Source organism: Microtus pennsylvanicus, chromosome 7, assembly GCF_037038515.1.
Source record: "Microtus pennsylvanicus isolate mMicPen1 chromosome 7, mMicPen1.hap1, whole genome shotgun sequence".
In the NCBI taxonomy this organism is placed as follows: domain Eukaryota; kingdom Metazoa; phylum Chordata; class Mammalia; order Rodentia; family Cricetidae; genus Microtus; species Microtus pennsylvanicus.
Genome location: NC_134585.1, coordinates 51231358 through 51252259, shown reverse-complemented (window position 1 = coordinate 51252259; position 20902 = coordinate 51231358). Strand labels below are relative to the sequence as shown.

At 42.7% G+C, this 20902-nt stretch overlaps 1 protein-coding gene across 2 annotated transcripts in view; it reads right to left on the bottom strand.

Moving 5' to 3' along the window:
* Positions 1-20902, bottom strand: part of Rcan2 (regulator of calcineurin 2) — a 240170-nt gene that overhangs the window by 201414 nt on the left and 17854 nt on the right. For both annotated transcript variants that reach the window (XM_075980680.1, XM_075980679.1), the window contains exon 2: positions 3008-3234. In XM_075980680.1, the coding sequence (XP_075836795.1) occupies positions 3008-3232 (225 nt within the window). In that variant the 5' untranslated portion in view covers positions 3233-3234. The remainder of the gene's footprint in view (positions 1-3007; positions 3235-20902) is intronic.

Sequence of the window (20902 nt, the reverse complement as noted above, 5' to 3'; positions counted from 1 at the left end):
CAGAGATTTTTAAGAGGAAGGCAGAAATGTGCACAGACAGAATACTTAAGCAGACACAAACATGACCAGAACATGCCTGATAGCGTTACCTATGGTATGAGCAATTCAGTTCAGCATTTCCTGACTTTGCTTGAAAAGGACTGAGCCCCAGGAAAGGCATCTCAGACACGGGGGAGAATGGAGAAGAGTCTGTTGGAAAGACTCATTCAGGAAAGGAAGCAGACGTTTTAGTTTTTCTACAGCTAAGAAACTTAAAATGAATACTTTACAGTAACTGCAAAAACAAGCGAAAATCAAAGACACCAATATCCAAACACCATGATTCGAAAAGAGATTATGGACAAATGAAAGCACCAGGCCATATGTGGTCACGTGTGTTACCATCTCCCTGATAAAATTGCAGACTACAAAACATCTTACCCACCACAATAAAAAAATAATTGCTACCATCAGGTCTTGCTCACAGGCGAACACAGGAACCAATGATGCTTTCTGTTTCTTTTTTCTCAGCCTATAGCCTAAAGAGCCACTGTTCTGTCCTGTCTCTTAAAGGTCCCACACCCTCTGCAGCACTACTCTGGGGAGTAAGCTTTTAATACATGGTCTTCTGAGGAATAGTTGGTATTCAAATACTACCTAAGCCACATGGAAGAATGAATATATCATAAGACTGAGTATACACATCAATAGTATTATATATAAATATGTATATTATATATGATATGTATGCATATATGCATATTTGACTAAAGCAAACCTGATTCTGTATCAGATTACTGAATACTGTAGAAATGTCCCACAATTGGTGGCTATAAGATGGCACCAAGATAGAAGACTTCCTGTCTAGTTGATAAGGTTAATGATGTAGCTACCGGCCAACTGTAAAATTCGCTTAGGCCAGAGAGATGGCTCAGCAGGTAAAGCACTTGCAGCCAAACCTGGCAACCTAAGTTCAATAACTGAGACCCACATGCTGGAAGGAGAGAGCTGACTTCTGAAAGTAGTCCTCTGACCTCCACATGCACAAACACATAGACACACTAAATAAATAATGTATTTACTAAATTCATGTGTGGATTTGATGCATGTATTATCAAAAATTCAGCTTCTTGACTACAAATGAGTTTCTCAGTCATGTGAAATTGGTTCCATCTTATCGTATCATACTTAGCAACATATCATCAAATTATTATAAAACTAAATACTGCCTCGCACTGTTACATGACGACTCTGAGGTAAACTGAAAATACGTTGTAACCCATTTTCTAATCACAGTTTGAAAGATCCACATGGACATGGACACAGTTTTCCCATTAAATGCCCAATCCATGCCTTGATCCTTCAGGGTTCAAAATTAAATTCAGCCAATCAGCGGGTCTTGAATGGAACCTGTGCACCTCTGCTCTCTAGGTTAAAACATCCCAACCTGGAGGGAAGGTCCTTAAGACTCACGAAGTTCTAAAGGGAGATGACAGAATCTCAGGACAACCAACACAGACTTCCCAGGAAATCCCTTATACTTACTGGTTGCAGAAAGCTCCTCCCTCCCCAAGGTTATAGTCCACAGTGAGACTCTGGCAAGCTGCCCACAGTCATGAAACACTCCAGGGCTCTGGGTTTCCCTAGCTGCACCCATGCTGAGGTGGCTGTTAGTGCTCTTGCCTTTGAGTCCTTTCTGCCCTTACCCACACTTCTTTAAGTCTCATAAAGACACAGGTCACCAAGATGCACCTATTACTCTGAGTCGGCATCAGTTCCCTGTCCGGGGTGGATTTGTTCATATCTCTCCAGGATACAAGAGCATTTCTTAAAAACCAGTGCCTTCCTCAATACCTATTGTTTCCACGGACTCATAGTATTCAATCATGAAAGAATAAAAACCTCCACTAAATCTCCAAGAAAAATCCTCTTCACCATGTCACTTGGATACATGGATGGTACAAGAAGAAAATGGAGAGCCTGATTTCATAGTTCACGGCAAGTATATTTCAGAGCAAATAACTTACCCTGAATACATGATAATCTGCTTTGTAATCTGCTTTCCAATCCAGGAACAAAATCCCAATGTCTTCACGGCATGTGCTACTTTCTTGCTTTAAATAGCCGGGTAATCATGGCCCTGAAGCTTCTAATCACAGATAATTCATTGCATTTCAAGCTATTTTCAGCCCACAGTTTCAATTGTTCAAGGCCAAAGCAATATTGCTACACAGTGTCTTTAAGTGGGTTGAAGTGCACCCCCCCAACACACACACACACACACACACACACACACACACACACTGATTTTCTCGGTGGCTCATTAAGAACAATCACAAAAATCAATAAAACTCAGAAACTAAACTTCCGATTAGCTGCATTCACTCTAAGGTGTCTGGACATTAGAAATAGAAGGAGCTAGCATCTACGAAACGGCAGTTAGAACGTGTTCACATCTCACACAATGACACATATTTCAGTTTGCACAAAAGGGCATTTTCCCTTAGAACATACCAGTGGCTTATAACATGGTATAACAGTGAATATTCAGAACTCAGGGGCCACATCCCTGCAGGAAGGTTGACCCATTCATCTATCTCATTTAAAGGACCTACAACCTGAAATGATCTTCAGAAGATCCCTAAGTGGAATATTTCCCATGAATTCCAGGAACAATTTCACTAACTCAAATTGGCTTCTTAAAATTAGAAATTTCTGAAAATTTTTATAAAAGTCAACCTTGGTCCATGCTGGTATCAGCGCAGGAAGCTACCATTGTTGGTGCTTCGGGTATCTGGACCTACAAACCAGCGAGGACCGGATTTTGTCCCATACAACCTCAGCCACAACTTAGTCAGATAACCTCCACCTCCTTCGTTACCTTATACCAGCCAGTCTTTTCTGATCCTGATGACCAATGCCCAAAGTAAAGCCAAGTAAACACATCTATTAACTTCCAAAAGACCGACGCCGGAGGAGAAAGGAGGCCGTGGTCAAACCTCCTCGTACTTGGGAGAGCATCTCTTACCTTGCTCTCCTCTTCCTCAAACACAGACTGGTGGACATTGCAGGCAAACAGTGAGTTGGGGAGATCATTGAAATCGGTGATTGCTTGAAAGGCCTCTTCCGCAAAGCACTGAGTGACAGCCCAGTCTCTGTCTACGCAGCAGAGGAAGAAAAGTCCCCCATCTTCAGGGATGGATGCCTGCTGCCCCAGGCTCCTCATTCCGATGAAGTAGGATTCTCCCCTCATCCCTGAAAGGGCAAAGATAGATGTGAGTTGGAGTGAAACAAAAGAGTCCCCGTTCCGGGGGCTTGGCATTAAATTAACTCAAAGGGACACTCTTTGTGACCACAGGCACTATTGCGGTTACCTACTGGGTCCCAGGAGTTGTTGGAAAGGATTTGCTAGAAGCGTGTATGCACACTTTTGTGTTCAGGCCAGACGTCACACTGGATGTCTCCTTTAGTGCTCTCCATATATATATATATATATATATTTTGTGAGACAGGATCCTTTACTGACCCTGGAGGCTGCTGATTCAGGAAAACTGGCTGGCCAATGAGCATCAGGGATCCACCTGCTACCCAACCCCTCCCCCTAATCTGGGCTACAGATACTTACCTCCACTCTTGCCTTTTTCCTTGAGTGCTGGAAACCAAACTCAGGTCACTGTGCTTACAGAGCAAGCTCTGTCCCCAGTCCCCACATTAACACAATTTTTTTTAATTCCCACAATGGCCCATGAGACTGGTATCAATACTGTTCCCATTTTATCGGTTAAGTAACTTATGTAAGTCTAATAGTAAATTGTCAGGCTAAGACTGAAAACCAGGAAGTCTGATACCAGAGTTCCCTTTCCTATGCCGGAAGGATGGAGCAGATCAAAACCGGTAGATGTTTATTCAAGGAAATACTGTTTTTTGCATCATACCCCGAGTCTTCATTACATCAACTCCACCATCTAACAGTTCATGCACAAGGGCAGCATGTACACGTGTGAGCCAATGTACAGAAACACATATACATGTCACATGCATCCCATTATAAGACGGGAAGGCACTGTGAACCAGACCCAGGTCTTGAAACATCAGAATGTTCCTCCCAGCAACCACAAGAAAGTTCATCTCAACACTGCTTCCTGACAAGGATGTTTGTGTTCTTTCTGACCGGTGGGTCTCCACAGAAGGAGTAAAGCTATAAAAGGTTGCTGGGCAAAATAAAAGTTGCTGTTCTTCCACCTGAAAATAAGCCTCCGTGTCTCAATCCCGGCACACCCCCGCCCCCAGTCTTGGCTATCCAGGCTGCGCTGGCTGCAGCATTGACTGACAGTTCTAACCTGGCTACTGAATCCCCTATGGTAAGTGCCCTTCTCTGGGCAGCACGTCCTCTTGGAGTAAAGGAGAGAAAGTAGCTACCGCAGGCTCACTCTGTCTCCATGAGGTTTAGTGAGATACAAGTTGTGTGCATCTACTTCCTTTGAATCTGAAACACACTGTGGGATAAGGTAGCATTTGTAATGATCATTTTTCCTAGAGACACACTGATGGGAATTTGGTAAGCAACATTTAATGGTAACACCACATTATATATGAAATCTGAGACAGAAGTAAATTTCAGCCAATAGTCGCTGAAGTACGTTGCTGCGGGAGGACCTTCCGCTCCTTCAGCCAATAGTCGCTGGAGCAGGAGCCAGAACCAAGCACCAGAACCAAGAGAGCGAGCCTAGGCTTACCTGCCACTCTTTTTTAAAGATAAACAGACCACGCCCCAGTGGGCTGGTATTTCAGCAACTATTGGCTGAAGGAGCGGAAGGTTCTCCCGCAGCAAGTAAAAAAAAAAAATCAGTAAGTGGGGCCAGCAAGAAGGCTCAGCAAGTAAAGGCACTTTCAGCTGAGCCTGGTGGCCTGGGTTTGATCCCTTAGACCCAAATGATGGAGGGGGAAAAGCCAGGTCCCTCAAGTGGGCCGCTAACCTCCCCTTGTGTGCTATGGCACAGATACAAGCCCACTCACCACCATCCCCACACAATTAAAATGAATTAATAAAATAGAATACAATTTGTAAAATTAAATAACCCTCATTATTAGTCATTATAACTGTGGTAAATGAAAATACCATACAAAATACAAAATAGTACAAAACTTGAATTTGTATTATAAAGTTTTTAGCTGTGTGACAAATGCCTCAGTTGCTGTAAAAGGGACAAAATATTTATTTTAAATAAAAATATCACATACTTTTAAGGCTATAAATAACCTGTGGTTCCACAGTCTAAAAATAAAAATGAATATTTTTAATTCAAAGGAAACTATCTAAACATTAATATGAAGGAAACTTTCCAGCCTAATGTTTCGTCTTTATTGTATTGTTATTCCAGATGGTTTAGCATAATATATGTAATAGTTATTATTTAATCCCATCAGGGTACTATTTTAATAGCAAAAATAATTGCTAAGAGCATCAAAGCAGTGTGGTGTTTATCAAAAATATATAAGAAGACTGAAAGTCATAAGGCTCCAGCAGCCTGAAATACACTGCCCGTCCATCTTATCTGAGACATTGCAGCTGAATCAAAACTGATCCCACAAAGTTGTTGGATGAGCTCCGAGATGGACTCAATTATTCCTTTTCCAAACAGAAGTAAAATCTATAGTCGAACAAATTAACTTAAATAAAGCCAATATTAATCCTCACTCGGAAAGCCCTTCCATCTACTCCAACAGCTTGCGCTTCTGTCTTAGCTGTGTGTGATTATCTGCATGTGACTTTATTTTCCATGCCTAATTCTGAATAAAGACTTAAAGAGCCAATGCATTTTTTGGTGAACGACCAATGCTACTTGAATGGAGAATGGCTTCAGAAGGCAGGGCTTCCAACAAAGTACCCTAATTGCCCTGATTTCGCCTTCTGTCCCACCACTGCCTCGCTTCATAAGCTGGAGAAGGCAAATGATTTTGCCTTCAGTGAGTCTACTTATTCTTGTGACTCCAAGAGCAAAAACCTCTTCGCTCTGCCACTCTCCAGAAAATTAGAAGAGTCTCGTCCTCTCTTGTCTCCTTTGTCCTTTATTAAATGATAAACAGCTAACCAGTCCCACGTCGATCTAGTGTTCCCTTGCTGGAGAACATGGACTGCGTGCTCAGCTTTTCCCGATTGCCTCTCATTCTTGCCACTTGGCTCTAGGTCCTGCCCAGGTGCCCTAGGCCTGCACCCCAGCCCAGCAGCACTGTTTTCTCCTTTTCCATTCAGTGCGAGCCTACATTATGAGCAGCTCAGGGCCCTTGTTCTACTGTGCACAGTGGGCGACGGCACTTCATCTGGAAGGTGGGGAGACCTTGCTCATCCTCCGCACCCAACAGGTAAGTCCTCTCAAGGAAGCAATAAGAGCTAAGATGGAGTTTGCAAGAAAGCCTGATTTCCTTTGACTAGATCTTTGATCATCATCTCGTGTTTATTTTGCCTCCCACAGAACTATGATGCCTCACTGGGACTAAGCATTCCACAAACTGTCCCTCCACTGTTGGTGTGTCCATCCACCTCTCTGTATATTCCTCCTGGAACCTGCTAGCATCTTATGACTTCAAGCTGACCAAATCATATTATCCAAATGGGTGTTCTTCCTGTACAATGTGTTCTTTATGTAAAAATCTCTATGAAAACCTTTGTGCTAGATCAGCAAGATCGCTTGGTAGGAAAAGGTGCTGGCTGTGCAAGCCTGGCAGTGCGACTTCCATTCCAGAACCCAAGGAAAGGTGAGCAGAGAAAATGGAGGACAGTGTAAAGTTCATCTCTGACATCCACAAGAGCAGTGTGACATGCATGAACACGTGTGTGCACATGCATGCACACACCACACACACATACACACTTAAGAACTGAAAAAAAACATTTACTGATAGGAACACCCCCATACTTTGGGCCCGAAAACTGGCTAAATTAATAAGATGGGAAAGCAACCATGGAAGTGAGAATGCTGCCTTAGCTAGTTGTAAATTTTTTAGCAGAAAGTTTATTTCTAAATACCCAGAAGTTTCTAGACAGCATGTTTGCTTTCTATGTCTTTATTTTAAGATGGAAGTGTTTCCTGAGTTAACCTGTTCCTCTGTCTTTTAACTCCGACCCTTTGCCTGCCGGAGTGAGCAGCCTGTTTCCGTGCTTGCAGCTGCTCTGAGCACGAGGCCCTCATCAGTTCCTGATGGCAGAGGAGTGGTTTCTGGTGGCTTGCAGCTGAAGGATCCTGAGAGCTAGGGTGTGGCCATTGGTCAGGGAAGGCACTATATAAGCTGCCCTGGAACACAATAAAGTTGACATTTTTGGGGCATTCTTGTTTCAAGGATGATCCGTGTCTCCGTCTGTGTGTGTGTATACTTCAGTCTCCAGCCCCTTGCCCAACTCGCAAACCATCTGGTAAAGCAGGTGGTGTGATGCAGGTGTAGTACCTTAGTACACATAGTACAGGCGCTACAGGACTGTAGCACATGTACGGATGCTACACTAACAATGCCAATTGAACGACTCATCAGGTTTTTTTTTTTTAAGTCTTTGGTTTTCTGAGACAGGGTCTCATATTGTAGCTCAGGTCAAACTCCAACTCATTATATAGCTTAGGATGTCCTTGAAATACTAATCCTCCTGCCTCACTTCCAAAGTACTAGGACTGTCAGTGTGCACCATCATGCTAGGAAAATAGCATTAATTTTAATAGCCACATTGCCTTGTAGCGTCTAAGTCTTCATAATTTATTTAGGCATTCTTCTGTTGTTTGACATTTCCACCAGTGGGATCTGGAAAAGAGACACCATTAAAATATAAAGCCTCCCATGGGAGAAGTGCAGAAGCTCAAAACTTCCTTAGAAGCAGAAAACACACATTTTCAAGAATCAATTAAAAAAACAAAACAAAAACTAGGAATCCTTTGGGGCAATCTTTTGCTACAAATGGGAGCTGAGGTCTCCTTGTCAGCAAAAATGCAGAGACACTTTGTGTATCTTACAAGGAGTCTATGAGAAGGTGCTTGAAGCTTCCCAAATAATAGGCAAATAACAGATATTTATTATTACTTTGAGGCTCATCAACAGCATGCCAGCGGCAGGGGAGAGGCAGTTTTTCATGTACAACTGTTAAATATGTCAATACATTTCACAGTCCAGCATCTGCCCCTGAAGGTTACATCTACATCAATCATCATAAGAAAAAATGAGAACCAACACTCTGAATATTTGGTGTGAGTCCTGTTAGGCCCTCTTAGAAGGGAAAGATGTTATGAAGGAAAAAGTAATTAAAATAAAAAATAAGCCTCTCTCCCATGGCATTGATAACAGCAAAATGAAGCTTATTTAACTATTACAAAGTGAGTGACCATGATCGTATAATGGTTGGATGGGACTCACTGCCATGCAGGCGAAATAAGTTGGGATACAGAGGATCAAGCATCATTTGATTTCTTTGCTGACATGTGAAAGTAATATTCATGCAGGATTTTTCAAACAACTTAATTGCATTTGTTAATTAAACATGAAAAAACTAGTGATAAAGACAGTATGTGCCTTATTCTAAATAAGCCACTTGACAGAGATACCAGCCTTACAGGGAACTAGAAAGCAGTAGCTGCTGGACACATGCCTGCTGCATGCATACTTGAATAAATCCTTCCTTTCTTTTACAAACTTCAGGCAGAACCATTACTCAATCTCTTCACAAGGAATTGCTTTCAATGCTCTGACTTCATTCCACACAAACGTTTCTATGGTACAATGAGAAGAAGAGCATCTGGTTCTGTTGGATGGTGTTACTGTCATGCAGTTACTACTTTCATGAAATTCCAACTTCCTAATAATGGGTTGTCCATGCCATGAGAATGGAGTGTGTGCATTGTCCCTTAGGACTTCAGCTCTATACAGCCTTGTGCTGGGTATAGAATGGCGGAGCTAATTGAAAATCCTTGGGAACAGTTGAGGAGCCACAGAATGAAGAATAAAACTGTAAACATTCATAGAGATGCTTAAACTAGATTTAACATCAATAAAAACCTCTTAGTTAGCAGTTTCATATGCAATCTATTTTTTTAAGGCTTATGTACATCTGGAGGACTAGAAAGATGTAGTTAAGAGCATGTACTACGCTTGGAGGGGACCTGAGTCCAGTTCCCAGTCTTGGTTTGAGGCAGCTAACTACCAGCTTTTATTCCCGCTCCAGAGGAGGCAATTGAGATGTTCTGCTCTTCATAGGCAACTGAGTTCACACACACACACACACACACACACACACACACACACACACACACACAATTGCATTTCATCTGGGTCCCTTTAGTATGGAAAGAACACTATGGTTAGGAGTAAATGCTAAGACAATTAGGAAGTACCAACTAGAAAGGAATAAAGTCAAGTTATCCTAGAGAGTGGCAGGAGAAGAGATGGCAAATGGAAACACAGGTCCTGAGTGAGAGTCTGACTGCCTTCAGATTCTAAAAGTAGTAGCAGAATTCAGGGTATGGCACCATCAAGGAGATAACATGTAGCTGCCAAAAGAGGCAGATGCCATGTAACTGCCCAAGAAGCAAGACGTAACAAACCATGAGCCTCATGGTAAAATATAAAATAATAGAAATGGGTAAATTCAAGATATAAGAGCTAGCCAATAAGAAGCCTGAGCTAATAGGCCAAACACTGTTGTAATTAATATAGTTTCTGTGTGATTATTCGTGTCTGGGTGGCCAGGAACAAGAGAGCAATCTCCACCCTACAAAATGGCACGGCACCATGGGGCAACTACATCCACATAAAACCTGAGAGGGCTTGGGAAGGAATTCTAGACACACACACAGAGAAAGAGTTAAGCATGACTTCATGGTAGAAGCACTTGCTTCTAACAAACAGAGGCATGATTCCTTTAAGATAAGGCTTCCTGACTCATTGGTAGCAGCAAAAACTGTGGGCCTCCTTTAAGAAAGCTTCCTGGTTTATGCTAGTCACACAAACAGCTCTGGCTCTTTCAGGAGACCAAGCACGTGAATGATGTTTGTGGGCAGAGTGTTGCAAGTTACTTGGTAGCAGCATGGGCCAACTACTTCCCAGAGTTGAGGTGGTGAGTGGTGACTTCCACCTGGCTGTCCTAGAGCTGGCAGTGAACTACCTATGCCATGTTATAAAGGCTGAGAGAGGTGGAGCCAGTATCCATGGCTGCCATGACCACACTGCTTACCATTTTAAAATGCTCCTTGTTAGAACAGAATTTCAGATACACAATAGGACAGATTCAGACATTAAAAAAAAAAAACTAAACAAGACACAGTGTGTTTAAAAAATGTATGTAGGCTCAGGAGAGAGAGAGAGAAATGAATATAGACAATTATTAAAAAAAAAGTAAATGGTTTTAAAAAATAAATATCTTTAAAGAGACAGTAGAAGTAATATAAAAGAGTACAGACAGCCATAGATTAAAGAAGTAAAGAAAAATAAGCCACATAAAGATGGAATATATACAGAGAGTTTGGATTGTGTATATTACTGTGTTTTCTTTGAATATTTTTTTTTACTACAGGGAGACATTTGATTCTGGGGGCTGCTAAGTTAAATCAACATAAAGGTATCTTGACTTCAAAATTTGGGCCTAAGGATATGTTACTTTGGAAAAGAGCTTCTGCTTTTGTTTCCATGGAAGGTGAGAACCTGTGTATTCCTTCTAGGCTAATGTGGTTTGATGGAATAAGAGCCCCCCCCCCCCCACACACACACAAAGGTTTCCATGGATCCTAAAAATATGTCACCCAACAAACACCAGAAAGCAGTTTGGAGAAAACAACACCCAAATTCTCAAAATGATTGTTTATAAATGTTTGTTTTTGTGGTGGCCTAAATCAAGACAAATGAAACAAAAATAAAACAAAAAGGTTGCCCTCTTAGCACAGCAGACAGCTAAGCTCACAAAACAAAGGCAAAAATCTGGGAAAGTCATTTGGGCAGGAATGGAGGGACTCTCAAGCACATGGGAGGTGGAGGCAGAAGGATCCGGATTTCAAAGTCATCCCAAGCAGGCTATGTTGGGAAGCTGAGGCCAGCTCCTGGTTATAAAGGACTGCCTCAAAAGCATAACAAAACCAATGAAACAACAAACAAAACCTTTAGTCTATATACTTATAATACAGCCTGTCCATATTTCTGCCCGATTCCAACTAGAAAAGCAAGAGTTTTTGGTGCTAAAATAAGGATCTACAAAAGAAGAGAAATGAACAAGGAAGACCAAACCAACCTAAGCTTTGTTTTAAGTTTTAAAACCCTTTCACCTTTCTATGCATGCGTGTAATGGATTTTGATAATTTCCATCCCATTACTTTGGTCTGCTGAAGCTGTTTTCCCACCCACCCCGCTGTCATGTATTTATTAGCGTTTTGTTTTATTTAGGATCCATTGGGGCTGTCTGCATGTTCATGGATGGGGATTATGTACTGGAGCGTGGTCAACAATTTAGTCTGAATGTATTTTTATTAGATAAAAATGTGGAAGAATAGTAATGTAAAGCCACTTGCAATAGATAAGAGAAACTAGGCCTTAATCCTCCACTGTGGATGGCTAACGAGGGTAAATAAGGAATAGGATATTTGGAAGCAATTGATGAATAATTCACTCCGACTTCAAGTCCAATTTTGATTTAAGATCAGATAATTGCGTTGCGGGAGATTTGTCAGTTTACAGGAACTAAATGATGACAACTTCTACTTGAATATTAATGAAAACTTTAAAAATGTAATGTTGCTTTAATGGGCAATAGAAAAGAAACTCTGATCGCCCCTTTTAACTTGATAAGGTTAAGCGAGTCCACTTAAAAATTTGAAAGCCTAGAAACTTCTACAAAATGTTGGCATGCCTTAAAATAACCCCTTCAGCTCTAGAATCAAGTTTAAATGAAGTATTTAAAGTCTGTAACGACATGTGTGAAGTCAGTTCGCTGGATGGGCACATTTATATGCATAGTAACAGTTTACAGGTAAGCTCTCTACCCTCAGGATTCACTTCTGGACCAGCCTCCTAGGGGGGGATCCTTTTAATTGCCCTTTTGATATTTTAATATCTAGATATTCTGGGATGGTAAGATAAGACTTTTGTTCATTTTTCTCATCTTATAGAGAGATTGAGGTATAATATTAGTAACTGCAAGCTGTGCTGGGATCCTGAGACACAGAGGGGAGACGCGATGTTCTTAGGCAGCCCTCCATAGAAACCCATTAGAGAGTCTTCTGAGATATAATGGAGCCTATTTAATTCAGCTGCAGAATTTTTTACACCTACTGAGCTGTGTGAACCTCATGCTATTCTTGATACCAGTTGGGATCAGTCCTGAAAGAGTCGGGAACATAAAGTTTTTAACTCGTGGTTTTCAAAGGCCTTTATTATCTATGTCTCTCTTCCGGATGCCTCCTGGAGCCCCTGTTCTCCCTCCAGCTCATACTGAACCATAACATAATTCAATCCCCACAATGGCACAACATCTTAGGAATGTTTGTGAAGCGTTTAAGCCAAGCAAGTTGGCTCTTTCATCTTCCTGCGCACTAGGACAATGATGGGATTTGCCTCTGCTTGCAGTAATGTCTTTGTACATAGCCTCCCAGGAGACTGACACATCTGTATGATCTTCTCAATGGACATAATGAAAAGGGAAGGAACAGGACCTCCTGGAACAAGCAGAAAAGGGGGTTGCACCCCATTTTCACAAGCCTACCTGAATAACATCGTTAAGAAATTGTGTTTAAGATAAGATCACTATAGTAGAGTTAAACGGGAAAATGCACCTTTAAGGAGGAAAATTATCATTTTAAATGATGTTTTTATTTATTCTTTGGATTGCAATGAATACAGTCTATTTCTATCATATCCACTCTCTGTCTCCCAAGCCCTCCAGAGTCCCTCTCGTTCCTCCTTAAAACCTCATGTTCCCCTTTTTTCCCATACCTTTGGAAATTAACTTATAATTACATCATTGTCTCCTTTTCTTTTCACCCCCTCAAATCTCCCATGTGCTGATTTCCTTGCTCTCTTAAATTTATGGCCCAAGATTGTTTCCATCAATTGTTATGAGATATGTATGTATGTATATGTGTGTTTTCATTCCTAAATATAGGAATACAATCTGCTTAGCTTGTATAATGTTATGTGTATGTGCAAAAAATCCCAATCATGATTTCCATATTTCTTTAAAATTTTGTCAATATTTTTATGATTATTCAGACCAATCTGATAAGTGTCATGGGCTCATGTTATTTATATTGTTACATTACATTAATTACATTAGTTCTGTTATCATTATTTCATGATGCTATGTATACATAATGGTGACCTTAGTTATAAAGTATCTTTTTTTGTTCTTGTTTTGAGATTATAATATAAGTACATCATTTCTCCATTCCCTTTTCCACCTAAAAACCCTTCCATATACCTTTTCTTGCTCCCTTCCAAATTCATGGCCTTTTAAAATTAATTGTTGTTACATGCACAAATGTATATGCATATACATATATAGCCTGCTTGGCCTGTCTAATGCTACTGTATGCATGTTTTTAGGGCTGACCATTTGGTATTGGGTACCGGCTGCTGTGCTCTGCCCTGGGGGAAGACTATTTCTCTACTCTCGGCATCCCTTAGGGGAAATTCATCTTTGATGAAGCATGAGAGGATGGAGATATGTTTTTCTTTCTCATTATTATTGTTTTGAGTGTTTTGACACAAGGTATTTGTTTCCCAGGCTAGCTTTAAATGCTTCATCCTCCTGCCTCAGTGTCCTAAGTGCCAGTCTTATTGATACTAGTACACTTCATCGGTTGGTGTTCTTCAAGGCCAGATGAACCTGTTTCTACAGAGACCGTAGACGTATCACACAAAACAAGCAGTATGGAAGCACCCATCCCAAACAAAAGGGACTGTGTTGGTCGAGAATATGGATGACCTGTTACAGCTGGGTACTTTGTAAAGAACTATAAAGGGTCTTCACAAGAACCCAGGTATGGGCTGGGCAGAGAGGAGCCATAACAGTGCAAAAACCTGGGTTGCCGCTACCCCTCGAGCTGAAGGGGCGAGGACCTGCGGGGCCTACAGAAATTCTGTCTGGGTCATGGGGCTTGCTCCTCGCGGTTCCTCTGCTGAGGAATCCAGTCAGTTCTCAGTAGTGACACAGTGAGGGCCCATGGGAATCTGCCCCACCTGTTCTCTTACTCTGACCACTTACCAGTTCCTTCCAGTAATCAAACATAGCTGGAAATCAGAGGGCAAGGAGGATGCTGATGTAGAGCAAGGGGGTGGGGAGGTAGGTTAACTATCGCAGTGCTATGGGAAAGGCAGGAGATGTCCAAGCAGTGTTTATAAATATGTAAGGGTATAAAAATTTCTTAGGTTCTATGTTGATCCTTTGGTTTCTAGCCTTAAATAAGGGTCACAGAGTCTACAATTGGTGAACCTAAAGAAGCTAAATAAGAAGGTGAACCCAAGGAAAAACATATAGTTATCCTCTTGGCTATGGGAAGTAGACAAAATTGCCGGGGAGAAAATTGGGATCTTGGGGGTGGGGTGGGATGAGGGTAAGGGGAGTTGGGGAGAGAAAAGTGAGAAGGGGAGGATGGGAGGGAACTTGGGGAAACAGGATGATTGGGATAAAGGAAGGTTGGATAGGGGAGCCAGAAGCACAATTCTTAGTTAAGGGAGCCACCTTAGGGTTGGCAAGAGACTTGAACCTAGGGTGGCTCCCAGGAGCCCAAGGCGATGTCCCCAGTTAGTTCCTTGGGCAGATGAGGATAGGGAACCTGAAATGACCCTATCCTATAGCCATATTGATGAATATCTTGCATATCACCATAGAACCTTCATCTGGTGATGGATGGAGATAGAGACAGAGACCCACATTGGAGCACTGGACTGAGCTCCCAAGGTCCCAATGAGGAGCAGAAAGAGGGAGAACATGAGCAAAGAAGTCGGGACCACGAGGGGTGCACCCACCCACTGAGACAGTGGGGCTGATCTATTGGGAGCTCACCAAGGCCAGCTGGACTATGACTGAAAAAGCATGGGATAAAACCGGACTCTCTGAACATGGCGGACAATGAGGGCTGATGAGACGCCAAGGACAATGGCACGGGGTTTTGATCCTACTTCATGTTCTGGCTTTGTGGGAGCCTAGCCTGTTTGGATGCTCACCTTCCTAGACCTGGATGGAGGGGGGAGGACCTTGGACTTTCCACAGGGCAGGGAACCCTGACTGCTCTTTGGACTGGAGAGGGAGGGGGAGAGGAGTGGCGGGAGGGGGAGAGGAGTGGGAGGAAGGGGAGGGAAATGGGAGGCTGGGAGGAGGCTGAAACTTTTTTTTCCCTTTTCTCAATATAAAAAAAAAGCGAAGGGAAGGAGGATGGACAAAAGCAGCAAGAATGTTTGATAAAGTCTTGAGGCATCATTTTTATTATATTTATCTAAAATCATAATATGTATGTATCTTATTTTATCTAAACTACAAATATGTTCTTCAGAAAGCTAAAAATAAACTTAATCTTCATTTAAGAAATAAAAAAAAAATTCTTAGGTTAACTTCAGTGAAACTTAAAAAAAAACAAAAAAAAACACCTTAAAGATCTCATTTATAAGTGAGCAGTTCCAATCAGGGCTTGTTAATATAGTTAAAGATTCATCATCTCTGACCACAGTTTTTTCCTAAGAACCAAGAATAAGAAGGGGTGGGTGGCTCTGAGGTAGTGAATATCTGTGCCGGTGTGAAAGACACTTGGAGGTAGCTAGGGATCCTGTCATTCTGTGGAGGAAACTTGGAGCCTGGAGTCTGTATCCTCCGGGACAAGGCAAGTAATTATATGCGGGGTAACTTCTCACAGGAGGAAGATGCTTCAAAAGTGAGCAGCGGAGTCTGCGAGGGTTGCCATGGTAACTGAAGCAAAATCGATCCTGTCAGCTTTCACCTTCTACCCTCACACAAGGTGTGGAGGTCTGGGGAGGGAGACAGGGAGTGGAAAGAAAAAGCAGCCAAAAAAAGAAGGAAAGAAAGGAAGAGAGAGGGAGGGAGGGAGAAAGGGAGGGAGGAAGGGAGACAGAGACAGAGAGAGAGAGAGAGAGAGAGAGAGAGAGAGAGAGAGAGAGAGAGAGAGAGAGAGAGAGCGCAGAGGGGCCAGGCATTTTAGCCAAAAGGGAATTATGGGGGATGGGAAAGATAGCTCAGTGGTTAAGAGGACTTACTTTATGATTTTGCAGAGGACCTGAGTTCCGTTCCCAGGACCCATGTCAGGCAGCTCACAGTCACCTGTAACTCCAACCAGGAGATCCAATGACCTCTGCTGGCCTCCATAAGCACCTATGTACACGTACCCACTTGGTACATGTATGAACACTTAGACCACACATGCACATAACAATAAGGAAGTCTTTTTAAAAAGGAATCACAGACTAAATGGCTGCCTGTGGGACTGATTAGGGGACTGAGGAGGCATGTTGCTCTCCCATGCTGCTCTCCCTCTGACAAAGCTACTAGGAAGCCAAAAGCTTGACAGGATGGAGGACGGGGAAAGAGGAAAATATCTCTCTGGCAGGATAATTTTCCTCTTCGAGACAAGTAAATGTTCCTATCCTTGCCACATTCAAAATCTTTCATAATTTCTGAGGCGCTATCAAATTAAATGGAAACTGTTGTTAAGTCCAGCAAACCAGACAGCCCAAGAAGATGGTTTTCCTATCTAGACACTCCCACTGCCTCACCGGGGTTGAAGAAGAACCCTGAGTCTCAATAGCAACGCTAGCAATAGAAAGAACAGAGGTGACAGAAGTAATAGTCGCTGAGGGTTTTATCTGCATCAAATTTACAGTCACCCGTGCAGCCTTGAACACTGACTGTCCTGCTTCATTCTTATTCACCTTGTCACAAGCGCCATTGAAGAATTGCCTCATGCAGGTGTCCCTTGAGCATGTCCATGAGACATTGTCTTGATTTCTAATTGATGTGAGAGGGCCCAGTCCACTGTGGGTGTCACCACCCCTAGCCAGGGGGTCTCTTTATAAATAAACAACATTTACGTAAGAAATGTTGTTAGGAGGCCACTTGTTTGTTTCCCTGCTGCCTGGCAGCTCAGACCTGAAATAATCACACAGAAACTATATTATTTAAATTACTGCTTGGCCCATTAGCTATAGCTTCTTTTTGGCTAACTCTTACATATTAACTTAACCCATCTCCATCAATCTGTGTATCACCACATGGCTGTGGCTTACTGGGTAAAGTTTCAGTGTCTGTCTCCAGCTGTGCTACATGGCATCTCTCTGACTCTGCCTCCTTTCTTCCAGCATTCAGTTTAGTTTTCTTCACCTACCTAAATTCTGCCCTATCAACAGGCCAAGGCAGTTTTCTTTATTAACCAATGGTATTCACAACATACAGAGGGGAATCCCGCATCAAAGAAATACAGTTACACATGCCAGAGATTAAGCCAGAGAGGACGCCAACAAGACATTTCCATGTGACTTTGGCTTGAGTTCCTGCCCTGAGTTCCTTCAGTGACTGACTATGACCTGAAAGTCAATGCCAAATAAACCGTATGATCCTCTAAGTTGCCTTTGATCAGAGTGTTTTCATTTTACAGCAACAGAAAGCCAACTAGAACAAACATCTTACACAAGCCTCCCTCTATCAATGGGCCATATCTATAGACACTGCCTTTATCCTCTACCCTGAGTCTGGCCTGTGCTCAAGGAGATCTCCCATTAACAGCCACTTTCTTTGTCCCTCTCAGGACACTAACTTGGTTATTGCTGGTGCTCATCTTGTCTTGTGACTGTCTGCTCAGTGCTGGGGGCAGTGCTTCCCCACCTACAGAGCCTCTGTAGTGACGAACAAGACCTTCCAAACGGAAGGGCACCCTGACACTCCTGAACTGAATGGCCCTTAAGGAATTCTGATTTTGACTTTTCAGTCTCCACCTTCCCAGCTGTATGGCTTTAATCTCAGGGTCCGGTTCCCCTCAAGATGGATGAAGGGAAACTGCATTTATGATGCTTCTTTGGGGATTTATTAGCTTATGCCAAAAGGACAGTAGAGGAAATGTCTGAGGCACACTCTGATCACTTGCTTAATAAATATGAGCTGTCACTCATACTGAACATCTTAGTTCTCAACAAAGAAGCTTCATGATCAGTCCCCACATGCCACAGTGATTCTTCCTCCCTGTCACTAGAGTCGTACAGGTGAACTGTGAGGTGAACTGTGTGCTTGAATTTGGTCTCTTCTGAATGCAGCAGACTCCATCTCCCAGCTCTGCGACCATAGGCGTGCTCTGTACAATGGTTTTCATGTTGGGCCACAATGGGACTGTCTTAGAGGGGATGTTTCATGGATTTAATGAAATTAAATTTAATTTCATTTCATCCCCCCAAAACACCTAAAAAATACCCCTTTCTGAGCTCTTTAGAAGAAACTAAATAGGTTTGAAATCAGGCAGACCAAGACTCAACGACCCTGGTTCCATCTTCCATTGCCTGTTTATCAGGAGATTGACTGAGAGCTGCAGCTGGTGCTAGCTGAATCCACTTGCTGCGATTTCACTTTATCATTTTAGGCAAGTCAATTCCATTCACTGCCTCAGTTCCCACCCCTAAAAGGAGGACCATTGAGAGATTCAGAAGAGACAAACACGGTGGAGAATTTAGCCCAAAGCCTGGCAGAGCCTCATCACTCATCAATAGTCTATGTTCAGTGCCACTCAGAGTGGCAAAAACCCTGACGCAATGACTTAAAAGAAAGGAAGGTTTATCATTGATCCAAGTTTCAGCCCTCACACAGGGCACTCCGTCAGGCTTGTCGGGAGGTCAAATATCACAAAACAAAGCTGCCTATTTCATGGCACCTTGACAGCAGAGTGGAAGGCACACCACAGTGACATCTAGCAGGCCCCACCTACGAAGTGTTTCTTCACCTCCCAGCAACACCAAGGGCTAGTGACCAAGCTGCCAACATAGAGCCAATGAAAGACATGCAAGATCCAATTATAACAACTTCCTTATGCATGTTTATCCAATAGCTACCTATATCTTCAATGCCTTATCTGTTCTTAAATAAATTGTCCTCAAGATTAAGAACCAGGTCTTTTTTTAAAAAAAAGGTTTTTCTTTATTTTTCTTTTTAAAACAATATTATTTTACATACCAATCCCAGTTCCCTCTCCCTCCCATCGTCCCACCTTCTTCCCACCCCACCCCTATCCACTCCTCAGAGAGGGTGAGGCCTCCCCATGGGGAGTCAACAAAGTCTGTCAAATGACTTGAGGCAGGACCAAGGTCCTCCCGCTGTATCTAGGCTGACAACATATCCCTTCATAGGGAATGGGCTCCAAAGATTAAATCATGCACTAGGGATAAACACTGATTCCACTTCCAGTGCCCCACAAACTGCCCATGCCACACAACTGTCACCCGCATTCAGCGGGCTTAGTTTGCACTTATGCTGGTTCCCCAGCTGTCAATCCAGGGTCACCAGCTCGATTCTACTGTTTCTGTGGGTATTCCCATCATGGTCTTGGTGCCTTTGATCATAATATTGCTCCTCTCTCTCTATGACTGGACTCCAGGAGTCTAGCCCAGTGCTTAGCTGTGGATCTTTGCATCTTCTTCCATCAGTTACTGGATAAAGAAGAACCAGGTCTTAAAGGCTATATTTTGTCTGTCCAGACCACTCTAAAGTAATTATCTTTCCAACAGGGTTTCCTGTTTCCTTTGCTGCTCTGTTGCCTCAAAGTACCAGGGTTTCACAATAGAGAAAAGTATACTCCAGGCTTTATAAGCAGCTCAGGGCACCTGCCCCACCATGGGTACCACCACCTGGTGAAACATCTTCTAGAATGGCTACCTGGCTCCTCCTTCCTGCATCCTGTCTGCACATGTGCTGTTATTTACAACTCTTGGCCAAGGGAACCCTTTTGTTGACGCGTTTGCATCTTGTCCCATATGCCGAGCATTCTCTTTCTCCCGTCGCGGCTGGCACCCTGCAAGGCTTCCGATCCAACAGTACTGGCAAGACAAGTGGAACACCCAATTGCATTCACAGTAGGGAACAGCATGGGTATTTTCCCTAGGCGAACATGGTCTGTCTTCCTTCCGCTCTCGCTTTTCATCCCCTTCTAAGTCAGGAAGTTCTTCAGAAAGTGCTGGACATTTTTTGAGGATTTGTTGAGCCATTTGGGAAAATGGTACAACTCTTAGACATACACATTGAAATATGCATGTGTTTCTTTTTATATTTTTCTTTAATGTTTTATGTATGGGCATTTAGTCAGCTTGTATGTCTGTGCGTCAGGTACACGCAGTGGCCACAGAGGCCAGAAAAGCATGTTAGACGCCCTGGAGGTGGAGTTACACCTGTCTGTGAGCTGCCTTGTGGGTGCTGGGAATGGGTTCTTAACCACTGAGCCATCTCTCTGATTCCTAAAACGTGTTTCTCGTTTACCCACTAACAACCTTCTAGAGCCTCTGCACATGCTTCTCTTGAAGCACTGCTGACACTAAGCACCATACTCCTCCTTGACTCAGGATGGGGTTGTGCTTGGTGAACCATCACACTGGTGAGTGGTGCTGAAAACAGGAATATCGTTTGTATATTGTTGCTATTGTGGCCTTCGGACTCCCCATCCATCCTTGTGTGCACACAACACCATGATTGCAGTTCATAAAAACGGGCTCAGCTATTCAAGGTGCCAGAGATAGTCTGGCAGCCTCAAGGCTAGAACGGAGATGCTGGTATTTTTGCTTTTCCATCAAACCAATTCAAAACAATGAGAAAAGTATCAATGGCTATTCTGGGAACATTGGTATCTATGAAGTGAATTAATTAATTAATTAATAATAAACCCAGTGAGGATGAGCAAAAATGCAAACATTGCTACCCGCAGTCATTGAC